Consider the following 12857-nt stretch of genomic DNA (forward strand, 5'->3'; position numbering starts at 1 on the left):
ACCAATATTCCCAAAAATAAAAGAGGAAGAAACACTGTCCAACTCTTTCTTTGAGAGTAATACTACCCCAATACCAAAACCAGACAAAGATATCATTAGAAAAGAAAATTACAGGTCAATATCATATATGAATATAGATACAAACGATCCTCAACAAAATACTAACTGAATCCCACAACACATAGAAAGGATTTATTCCTTGAATAAGTGAGATTTAGTCTAGAATTGCAAATGTCTACACCCAGACACATGATTAACAAGTGTACAAAACTATCAACTTGCATGAAAATTAATTAGCATAATATATCTTTCAAAAAATCACAACATGATCATGTCAACAAACACTGCATTTGACAAAGTCCAACATCACCTCATGATAAAAGCAACCAAGTAGGAATAGAAGGGGGACTTCAACATTTACCAATTACTATATGCCAGATTCACTGTTCTTAGCACTTTATATTAATTTGTAATTTAATTTTTACATCAATTCTTTGAAGCAGGAACTATTATTACCTACATTTAGCAGATAGGTAAACTGAGGCACCAAGTGTTTAATTAACTTTTCTTGTGTTAAGTGGTTAATAAGTTGTGGAGCAAGGATTTCCAAAATTCTGGCTACAAAGTCTGTGCTCTTAATCACATTCTGCTATACTGTCTCTCAAAGAATGATAAATGAAATAATAATGATAAAGAAATGGATTTCCTTAGAATAAATGATTTGATTCTTATCATAAGTAAATTTAATTCATAACACTGATAACATATATCAACAACCAGAATACGCATTACAGGCAAAGATTTGTAATATTAGTAGCAACATTGGTGATTCTAATGTGGCAATTTAAGTCATGAAATTGGTAATAATTATTTACATAAGTAAACATAATTTGTAACATTGGTAAAACCTTGCAAATTAGTTGTAAACTTTGATGGTGTTAGTAACCATGGTTCAATTTCTATTTGTATGTACAATTTGATTCATAATTATGGTACTCATAATTTATAATATTAAACAGAACTTTAATATGAGTAAGTATAACAGCAATTGGAATGTTAACCACATTATTATTAGGGAAACAATGTAATTCAAAATATAGGTAATTATGATTCATTTATTTATTTTTGGTGGCACTACAGGTTGAATCCTGGGGTGCTCTACCACTGAGCAATATTCCCAGCCCTTTTTATTTTGAGACAGCCTCTTGTTAGTCTGCAGAGGCTGGTACTGAACTTGGGATCCTTCTACCTTAGCCTCTGGTGTAGTTGGAATTACAGGCATGTGCCACCACACCCGGTTTCATGATATGTATTAGTAAACTTTTTTTTTTCTTTTTGCACTGCCAGGAATTGAACCCAAGGCCTTGCACCTGCTATTCAAGTGCTCTACCCCTGAGCTACAGTCCCAGCCCTTATGTTTGTAATCTAAATTTGTAACATTGGTAATAATCTACATCTTACAATCTGTTTTTTAAATTGTAGTAATAGTTTGATTTATTTTAGTAATCATAGATTAATTCACAACACAAGAACTAATAATTTATACTGATAAACTTGATTGGTAATACTCAATGAATTATAAGATCAGACGCTAGATATGATATTAGTAATAATAATTCAATTTATATTACTGAGCATAGTATATTACAAAACTGGTGCTGATAATTTTTTTTCATACTGGGGATTGAATCCATGGGTGCCCAATCACTGAGCTACATCCCCAGTCCTTTTTGTATTTCTTTTTTTTTTTGTGACTGGGTTTCTGAAATTGCTTAGGGCCTCACTGTGCTATTGAGGCTGGCTTTGAACTTGTGATCCTCCTGCCTCAGCCTCCTTAGTCACTGGGATTATAGGCACACATCACCACACCTGGCTATAATTTTTATTAGAACATAATTTGTACACACACACACACACACACACACACACACACACACACACTCATATTTTGAACTACTGGGGATTGTATTCAGGGATACTCTATCACTGAACTACATCCCCAGGCTTTTCTATTTTTTGGGACAGGGTCTCACTAAGTCACCCAAGCTGTACTTGAACTTGCAATCCTCCTGCCTCAGCCTCCTGAGTCACAGGAATTACAAGCATCCACTACTGTGCCTGTATATCATAATTTATATGATTGATAATAATTTGTAGTAAAGGCTATAATTTCTGATACTTCTAATTATGATACTATGATTATTTGATAGGAGTTTTAATTTAATTCTTTGCATTCATGTTCATAATTTATGCCAGTAACAAAAATTCATAATATAATAATTTAGAACATTAGTCATTAAAATTTATGATATTAATCACCAACAATTTATTTTTATGTGTAAACAATTTATAATATTGTTGTTGATTTTTTTTACAATCTTAATTTGAAATATGGGTAAAATTTCTATCAAGAGGAACATGTGATAATGGTAGTAACAATTACTTGATTTCTGTATGTGATATAATCTGATTTAATTACATTAATTCTGTTAATTTACATTAGAAATTCATTTTTAATACTGGCAAGAATAGATAATATGAACATCAGGATTTGATAAATATTGGAATTAATCATTTATTTCACACTTGTAACAGTTAGGAAATTCATGGGCCAGGTTGAGCATCCCTAACCCATAAGTCTGAAATCTGAAATGTTTCAAAATCTAAAACTTTCTGAGCACTGACATGATGCCACAAGTGAAATTTTCCATACCTAACCTCATGTGATAGGTCTCAGTCAAAAAGCAGGCTCATGAAAAATATTGTATGAAATTACCTTTGAGCTATTTACATAAGATGTATCTGAAACATAAATGAATTTTGTATTTAGACTTGGGCCCCATCTCCAAGATATCTCATTATGCATATATAAACATTTCAAAATTTGAAAATAATGTGAAATCTGAAAAACTTCTGGTTCCAAGCATTTCAGTTAAGTGACACTCAGCCTGCATTTATAGACCCTATCATAAAGCAATATCACACCCCCAACATGCTTGCAATAGCAGCACTTTCTGATATCATACCATTGATAATGCACCCATCGGTAATACTGCAGTAGCTCTGAATCTTTTCCTTCCTGCATTCTACTTCCCCTTGACTTACCATTTCTTTGTGATTGGGGTAGAAGGTCTGATCTATCAGAGGGAATTCCTCTGTTCCCAGTTTCTTGTGTAGTCGAACCATCTGGGCAAACTATGAGAATCAGGAGACATGAGTCAGAGACATGGATCCTTCACCTTAAGGGTGTCTCAAGTACTACAGTCTGGATCTGGAATGTATTCCAGAGGCTTGCACTATTGGTAAGTGGTGGAAACTTTGAAAGACAAGGCCTAGAGGAAGGTTTTAAGTCATTGGGGGCATATTTAGGGGAGTGGCTTAATTCTGCCACGCTATTCCTCCATGATGTGCTTCTTTCACTATAGGTTCAAAGCAACAGGATCAATCATCGTGAACTGAAGCCTCTAAAACTGTTATCCAAAACAAACCTTTTGACTTTATAAGTTGATTCTCTCAGGAATTCGTTACCATACTGGAAAGTTGACTAAGTTTCTAAATGTCCTCAATTCCCATAAGCCACAGAGTGGCTTCAAGTTCCTGTATGCATGCATGAGTTATTCTCGCTTCCAGTTGCTACTTCCTTCCTGACACTTACCACCCAGGGCTTGTCACAGAAGTTGTAGACAGAATGCAAAGAATTAACACTGGGTATTCCAGCATACTGCAGCCCAATGACCAAACTGCGGTAGTCTCCATTGCGTGCCATGCTGAAGGCATGCTGGCGGATCAGTACAAAGTCTGGCTTCAGAGACCTGTGGGAGGGGCAGTGGAAGAAGAGTCGTAGTCCACTCAGAAGCTCCCTAAAACCCTTGAGCTAAAGACTGAATTTCTAAATCTTCACAACCGCCAGATATTGCAAAGTGGTTTCTTACCTCTGTACACATGCACAAGCTGTTCCTTCTGCCTGGAGCAGAGTTTCTACCTTTTTCCCATCTGTGATCTCCTGTTAGCCTTTCCTACCTGCTGCCCTCCCCAAGGTCAGCTTGCAGCTTACCCACTCAGCTTTGACACCCCCTGCCATCACAGTCTCTCAGACTACCAGCTGTCCTCAAAGTGTACAACCCAGAATAGATTCTAGCCTCAGGGACTCTGCATGGGCAGCTCTGTCTGAAACATTACCTCCGCCTACCCAGATACCTGCATGAATCACTCCTTTAGTTCCTTCAAGTCTTTCCTTAACTGTCTTTCATGCCACTGGGTCATCCAATCCAAACTGAAAACCCCACCACCATTTAACAATCCCTATATCTGCTTTACTACTCTATTTTTCTTAGCAGTTTACATTTTCCTATTTCTTTGTTTATTTTGTCTATCACATTGTAGACTGAAAATATCATGAGGGCAGAGGATTTTTGTCTTTTTAAAAAATTCTCTGCTAGGTCCACAGCATTAGAACAGCTCTTGGCACACAGAAGTTGCTCGATAAATGTTTGCCAAATGTAAAGACCCGGGAGCAGCACTTGGCATGCAATAGATGTTTAACAAATTTTTGTTGGATGCATAATTGAAAAGTTTGACCTGTGGCCTGCTGGGATGCTTGGCTCTTTTTCAGAAGAAAAGAAAAAGTTATCTCTCCACATTTCATGCCTAAATTCTTGCTCATAGAAGAATGGGTAGGGAGATGGGGATTCTCTCTCAGTTATAAGGGAGTCCTTATACCTTTCCTGTAACACCATGGTCCCTTTTAATACTCACCGCACAACTTTTACCCCATTTCGCAGAACTTCCATGTCCACAGAGAATCCACCATTAGCATGAGCCACAAGGTTGAGATCAGAGAATTCAGCCTGGAAATGAAAGAAAGTTGGTAATTCGCCCACATCATACAAAAATGACTACCCATGCAGGGTGCAGCGGCACATGCCTATAATCCCAGAGACTCAGGAGGCTGAGGCAAGAGGATCATAAACTTGAGGCTGACCTTGGTAACTTATTGAGATCCTGTCTCAAAACAAAAATAATAAATAAAAAGGGCTGGGGATATAGCTTAGTGATAGAGTGATCTTGGGTTCAATCACCATTACTCCCCCCAAAAAAGACCACTCAGTTCACAGTCTGGATATAGTTGAACCCCAAGTCTATCTATCTGCCCCAACTTACCTGTTCTACTTTAATGTCAATTTCTCCATGGATCTTTTTCCCTTTGAAGTACTTTGCCCTAGAGAGGAAAACAGAAGAGCACATCTGTTAATGCTCAAATCTTAGAAAGGAAGACAACATCCAGGCTTGTCCCTTGACCCCTTTGCCCCTTCAGTGCCACTACAGAAATCATAAAGTGCTTGGAATACTTTGAAAAAAATTAGCAGTGCTTTGTAAACAATAAAGTCTCCTGTAATCCTTATGGAGGTGTTCAAGTGTCAAAGGATGTTTCAAACTGTAAAGTATGTTCTTAAACCAAAAGTGAATAGGTATTTTCCAAAATATCATCTGCTCATCACACTGCTATTGTAAATGTTCTTGAAAAGTTTTGCAAAATGCATAGTGCAATGCCAATTATAACAATTTTAAAATCAGATTGAGGTTTGTAAGTGGCAAAAAACCTGAGAGTATGTCTATATGAAGTGTGCCTCTGGTTGTGTGTATTTCAGTGTCTGAGTATGTCTTAGTGCCTATGTTTGCTTGTGAGGCCTGAAGCATCTCTCTGTTCTCTGGCCCTTTCCCAAGGAGGAGCACCTTGACCATGGGTGTTATGTGCTATGAAGGACACAACAGCCATGGATGGACAGCTGCATCTGAAAAGGAGCAGCAGATTGAGTGGTGCAGGCTGGGGGTGGTTCTAAAGAAGCTGTAGCCAGCAATGATGGGGGGTAGGGACAAATGCAGCTGAGGATGAAGGGAAGTCATGGGAAGGAGGAGGAGCAGCAGCGGTAGGCACATCACAAACTGCTATGTCATTGTCCCTAGCCCCAGCCCAGCTGAGCCCAGCTTCTAGTGGCTTCTTTCCCTACAGCCAGGTTTCCTACCTGACAGGGTTCTCCAAAGATGAAAGCTCATTTCTAAACAGGTTTCTCATAGAAGGGGGATGAGGGGAAGAGACACACTAGTCACTGGCAAGTATACAGTCTGATCTCTGCCACATACACACTTGCACGAATGGGCCCTGACACATACTAGTACCGCTATTTCCTTTTCCTTTCTCTATCTCTGTATCTCTGTTTCCTTCAGTCTGTCTCTTGCTCTCATATACACACAAACACACACACCTTCACTAACACTGTCCCCTCACAATTATCTGAAGATAATTTCTCTCAGATATGCACATCTTTCATCTATAAACTGATGGTGTATGAACATGAGTGTGTCATTGGTTTTCAAGCTTTTCTGCCTGTATGTGTGGGAGATATTGGGGCGTTCTGCTCAGGCCTCCTCTTCAGGGCCAAGGTATCTCTAATATCAGTTGCTGGCTTTGCCGTCACTGGGAACTGTCTTCTGTCACAGGGAACTGCATTGGTTAAGTTTAGACCTACTTCTGAGGGCATCCCTTAGTCATATTCTGGTCTCTGAGTGGGTACAAAGCCCAGCCTTCTTGCCTCATTCTGGATCAGCTCTGAAGGGCCATTCTGGCTCCAGAGCCCTTCCCTTGCCTGGGATCAGCTGAGGCCTCCAAATCAATCACATGGTGGCCCAGCCTCTACTTTCACTCAACTCTATGTTTCTCACAGGTGTAGAGCCTAAAGTAATCCCAATAAACCTCCAGCATGCAAATCTCCACCTGGGGGTCCATTTCCAGGAACCCAACTTAAAACAATGGGCCAGAGCAGTCAAATTCCAAAGAAGACACTAATATGATTCTGAAGCTTGGTCAGTCAACAGCCAGCTGGCAGTGAGGATCTGTTAGTGATGGGAGGTGGAGCACAGATAGCCCCTGACATGATGTAGTCACACAAAATACTCTGTAGCAGGTCCAATCTGCATTGCAAGTTGGATGCCACTTAGGCCATAGGTGGATCTTATGAAAGTGGAAATGTGAGTAATGGGAAGAGTAGTAGCTGTGTAGCCCATCCTTCTAGGAGGAGACTGACAGCACAGGACCCTGGGGTTTGGGAGCAGCAGTGACTTTTCCTGATGATGGTCTGTAATGGGAATCTGATGGAAGGGAGAGAGCCAGTTGGTGAAATATCCCTGGTACTTGAGAGATATGAAGGAAATGGTAACCAGATTTGGATGACCAATAAATGCCATTGATTAGCTACAGAAATATCTGATATGCTCAGGGTGAATAATCAACAATTCAAGGCAAATTGTGAAAGCTGGAGGATCTCCCAGACTACATTTAAGGAAACCTTAATCTGTAGCCAGGGCAGACAAAGGAGAGTACCAAGCTCAAGATTTAATTCTAAGTGTGGAAGACCTTCACAGAAGGTTAAATTTTCAGACCTTGAAATCTCTTATGTTAGGCTCAGATCCCTAATAAGACAGAAATGGGACCCTGAGGTTTGGGATAGGGATATCTGAGCAACAAAATTAAACACCTTGAACTTATAAGACTCACCTGAACTCATTGTGCCTAGAGCAGTAGCTCATATTCCCATGTGAGAATATGGACCTTCTCTCTGCTTAAAGATGCCTTATAAGACAATGTGATCCCTCTCAGAATCTACCCACACTTCCCTTCCCGGAGAAAAGACCGATAATCAGGTCCTGTGCAAAGTGGGTCCCCTGGATGCAGGGACCCACCCAGTAGTCACTCCCCCAGTTCACAAATGCATAATTGGAATGACATACTTTGTAGTTGTTGGAACCCCTATATGGGTGCCTTGGCCTGTGGGGTAAGAGCAATTGTAGCAGGTTAAGTCCAAATGGAAGTTTCTGAAATGGGACACACCTGCATGCCCCAATCAAATCAGAAAATCAGGGTTGTAACTCAATGGTAAAGCACTTGCCTAGCATGCATGAGACCCCAAGTTTGAAACTCAGTACCATCAAAAAACAATAAAACAAATAAATGGTAAATCAAATGCAAAGCAATACACATCCAGGGATGATGGCCACTCAGAAAGATCTAGACAATGCAGGAGTAGTGGTTCCATCTTATCTATCTTAACAAATTTGGTCTCTGAGGAGGTTGGATGGATCTGGGGAATGCCTGTAGACTTCTGCAAGTACAACCAAGTAATATCTCTGATTGTAGCTGCCATACTGGATATGCTATCATTGCTACAGCAGATTAGTAAGACCTCAGGTATGGCAGGTGGCCACTGATTTCCTGAGTGCATTCTTTTCGATTATAATTAGAAAGAGGATCAGAAATAGTTCACATGTGGGATGGACAAAAATATTCATTGATGGTCTTGTCATAGGACTATGTTATCTCTCTTACTCTATGTCATAATATAGACAAAGGAATGGACCATCTGGACATCCCACAGACTATCATGCTGGACAATTATATCAATTACATCATAGCGATTATGCAAGATGAGAAAGATATGATTAGAATATTGTCTTGATAAGACACATGTGCTCCAGATTGCAGGAGAAAAACCTTACAAAGTCTCCTTAGTAAAATTTTTAGGGATCCACCTGTCCAAAGCATGCCAGGGTAACCCCTCCAAAGGACAGAGCAAATCATTTCATCTTGCAACTTCCACCATGAAGGGCAAAGCAAACCACCCAGTAACCCTCCATCAGTTCTGGAAGCAGCACATTTCATACCTGGAAGTAAATACTACTCTGTATTATGTTTCAGGTGACATGTAAAGTTGTCAGCTCTGAGTGGGGGCCAGAGCACAAAAGGGCTCTGCAGCAGATCCAGTCTATGGTGCAAGAAGTTCTACCACTTAGGCCATATAATCTGGCAGATCCTACAATACTGGAGGTGTCACTAGTGAGAAAAAATGTGTGGAGACTATGAGAAGCCCAACTGGGAGGTCCTTGGGGTTCTGGAGCTGGGCCATACCATCTGCAGCAAAGAACTATATGCCTTTGAGAAAAAATCCTACTGCAAAACTGAGGTCTGATAGAGAATGCTTGACAGTGGAGTACCAAGTGACCACACACCAAAAGCCCATTATGAGCTGGGTTCTTCCAGGCACACCAAGTAATAAGGTCAGATGGGACCAGCAGCTAGGATTGAGTCTATGCAAGACCAAGAAATCTGCATGAGCACGGAACCCAGATCCCCACATCTTCCACAGTTGTTATGCTGGTGCCTCCCTCTGCTAAGGGACTCCTAACAACAAGCTAATGAAAGATGGAAAAACCTATGATTGGTCTTCAAACGGGTTGTCTTAATCTGTGGGTGGAATCTGTGCCATTTTGAGTGAAAGACAATGGCAGTGATCCCAATGGCAGATCTTTGGGTCATCCACCTGTCACTTACTTTGTGTGAAAAACAGAAATGGCTCAAGATTAGAATACATACATTCATTTTTGGGCAATGGTGAATGACTTGGCTGGTTGCTCAGGGGCCTGGAAAGGAAAAGGTTGGAAGATCAGGACAAGGAGGTGTGGGATACAGAAATGTGGGTTGGCATATGGAAGCGGGCAAAAAGGGAGGAGAGAAGATCTTTTTATTGTGTGTTAACACCCACCAGGCAGAATCCACCATGGAAGTGGCACTAGGCAACCAGGTAGACAGGATGAGTCAGCCAGATGATGTCAGCCAGCCTCTCTAATCAGCCGCCCCAGTGCTAGCAGATGGGCACACAAATGAAGTGGCAATAGCAGCAGAGAAAGAAGCTATGTGTGGGACCAACAGCATTACAGCTGAGTGTCCAACCTGCCAGCAACAGAGATCAACATTGAATCCCTGATATGACACCATCCCTTAAGACGACCAACCAAATACTTGGGGGAGAGCTGACTACATTGGGCCCCTTCCACCCTGGAAAGAATAGTGATCTATTTTAACTGGAATATTCTATATATGGTTTGCCTGTTCTGACTAAAGGACTTCAGCTATCGTCACTGTCCAAGGGCTTACACAATGTTTGATCCAGCAGCACAGGATCCCACATAACACTGCATCAAACCAAAGGACACATGTTACAGCAAAGTAAAGGAGGTGCAAAAGTGGCCTGTGATGCCAGGCATGGTGTCACATGCCTGTAGTCTCAACTACTTGGGAGGGTGAGGCAGGAAGATCGCAAATTCTGAGGCCAGCTGGGGCAACTTGGTAAGATCCTGTTTCAAAATTAAAAATAAAAAAGGGCTGGACATACAGCTCAGTGGTAGAATACTTTCCTAGTATGTTCAAAGCTCTGGGTTCCATCCCCTATACTGCAAAAAAAGTAAAAAAAAAAAAAGTGGTCTGTGACCATGGCATCAACTGATGAGCTTATATGCCAATCACCCAGAAGCCACTGGCCTGATAGAATGACATTGCTTCTTGCAGTCATAGCTAAGACCCTATCTTGGAGATGATACCATGCAAGAGTTGGTACCATCCTTCCAAACACAGTAAACCCTAAATCAATGACCATTATATGTGCTGTGTTCCTAATAGGTAGAGTACATGAGTCTGGGAACTCAGATGTTAAAGTAGGAGTGGCCCAGCTTACCATCAATCCCAGTGATCCACTTTTGGAATTTGTGCTTCCTGTTCCCTCAGGTCTCTGCAAAGTTAGAGGTCCTGCTTCTCCAAGGGGGAACACTGCTACCAGGGGACACAGCAAGAATCCCATTAAACTCTAAGTTATGATTACCACCTGGGCACTTCAGGTTTCTCATGTCGAGTGAAGAGAAGTCACTCTCTGGCAGGGTGACATGACCTTGAATGTTAGGAGGAGGTAGGGCTTCTGTCCTACTGGGGGCAGGGAGGAGAATGTTTGGCACCCAGGTGATGCACTTAGGTATCTGTTAGTATTCCTTGCTCAACTTTAATGGTAAGTGAACAAATACAACTGTTGGAGCCTTAGAAGTGTATGAGGACACAAGGCTCAGGGATCCCTCAAAGATGAGGGAATGGATCACCAATCAAATGAGCCTCTGGGATACTAGGTGAAGGGTCTGCTTCCAGGGAAGTCTATCTAAGAAAAGAAGCCACAATAAGAAATATAGTTTATATAACTCACTATATACATATTTACATAATAATCCATGAAATACACACATTTATATATTATATAAGACATATGTTACACAGAAAATACAATATAGGATATGTCTTATATAATTTATAGCACACAAAATGCTGTATATTTTATGTGTATATGTCTCTAGAATGTATAGTAAAATGAATATGAGTATACATATATAATTCAAATAAAATTTCAGGAAAGAATTACCTTACCATGTGCAATGAAGTTTTACATCTCCTATTCTGTTTTATTCCATTTTGTGAAGAAAAATACACATAGATGTATTATACATCATAAAGTCATTATATAACATGTGCATTATATAGTATATGTCATATATAATGTTATATATCTTATTGGAATAACAGTTTTATTAAACAGCTCCACTTATTATGTGCAACATACTCTGTTATTTTCTACCTCCATTTATCCTCCTTCATGAAGAAAGTGACATGTTGGTCTTAAGTCAATATGTAACCCATGGTTTGAAAAACACTGGACTAAGTTGTCTCTAAAAGGGAGAGGTGTCTCAACTCAGAGGTTGCAATTTTAAACCACACAGGAATTGAGACTCAGGAAGAAACGAGAGTGGTCAAGTTTTGGGGAAGGTGTCAGACTGTACTGAGGTGTGCATTTGTTATAGAGTTTGCAAAACTCCTCCTTTTCCAGGTTGAAATCCCCGAAGCTTTCACTGTTCTGAGAGTCTGCAAGTTGGTGTTTCAGGGCTCTGTTCCCACGCTGAGCATGTAGTAGACACTAAATAAATATTTGCTAGATGACTGGAAGTAAATATTGGAGGAGCTGTTAGGATAAAGGGGGGCTTCTTGGATGCAGAATGGAAAGGAAGGCTCTTTCATTGAATTCAGCAGGTGCTGGCTGGACAAATTAGAAGAAAAAAGAAAACATTGGAGTTGTTATGGAGAGGGGAAAGGACTTGTCAGTATTTAGTAGATAATAAATGTTTGATGGAATGCAGGGAAAAGCAATAAGGAACCTGTCTGGAAGGTTCGAGAGGAGAAAGGAAGTCTAAAGAAGGGGGTTACCAGTATTCAACAGGGGATTCATTAATGTTTGTTAACTTCAATGGAGCAAATTTAGCCAGGAGGATAGCACCTTGGGGAATGGACCTTGTGAAGGAAATATTTCATGTGCTCAATAAATGCTTTATGAGGTAGATGGAGAAAATAGTGAAACAGTCTGCTGCAGAATGGGAATGTGTTTATTTGAACAGAATACAGTAGGAGATTAATAAGTGTTTTCTGGGTTAATAGGAGGGGAGCACAACTGGAAAGATGGCAACTAAGTGGGGGAGGGAATATAGTCAGAACAAAGGGGAAATAATGCATATTATGAGCTTTCAGGATTGTGTAGTGTGAAAGGCAGGATAGAGATTGTTAAAGGAGGGATTAGGACCACAAAAGGGGAAGAGAATATGGGGTTCTTCTGAGTATACAATAAGTGCTCATTAAATGATTGTGGGGTTGAATGGAGGAAAAGCTACAGTGAAGCCAGTTGGTGGTTGGGATTAGAAGGAAGGGGATCTGAAGGAGGGTTCTTCCTAGCATACAGTAGTGCTTTCTAAGTGCATCTCACATTTTGACATGTGGAAAGTATACAATAAATATCTGTAAAACAAATAAGAAAGGCTGTAGGGTAAGAGCTTCTGGGGGAGGGAGTGATCTAAATAGTAAACAGATGGTACTCAATAAATTTAGGCTGAAGTAGATACTTGGCTCTTGAGGTAGGGGCAGGAAATTCCAGAGACTTGGAAAGAGA

General features: G+C 40.4%; 1 protein-coding gene across 2 annotated transcripts in view; it reads right to left on the bottom strand.

Annotated features, from left to right (window-relative positions):
- Positions 1-12857, bottom strand: part of Syn1 (synapsin I) — a 49295-nt gene that overhangs the window by 34506 nt on the left and 1932 nt on the right. For both annotated transcript variants that reach the window (XM_047535482.1, XM_047535481.1), the window contains exons 2-5: positions 5161-5218; positions 4756-4847; positions 3656-3812; positions 3106-3195 (exon numbers count right to left, since the gene is read on the bottom strand). In XM_047535482.1, the coding sequence (XP_047391438.1) occupies positions 3106-3195; positions 3656-3812; positions 4756-4847; positions 5161-5218 (397 nt within the window). The remainder of the gene's footprint in view (positions 1-3105; positions 3196-3655; positions 3813-4755; positions 4848-5160; positions 5219-12857) is intronic.

The sequence above is a fragment of the Sciurus carolinensis genome, chromosome X (genome assembly GCF_902686445.1).
Source record: "Sciurus carolinensis chromosome X, mSciCar1.2, whole genome shotgun sequence".
NCBI classification, from domain to species: Eukaryota; Metazoa; Chordata; class Mammalia; order Rodentia; family Sciuridae; genus Sciurus; species Sciurus carolinensis.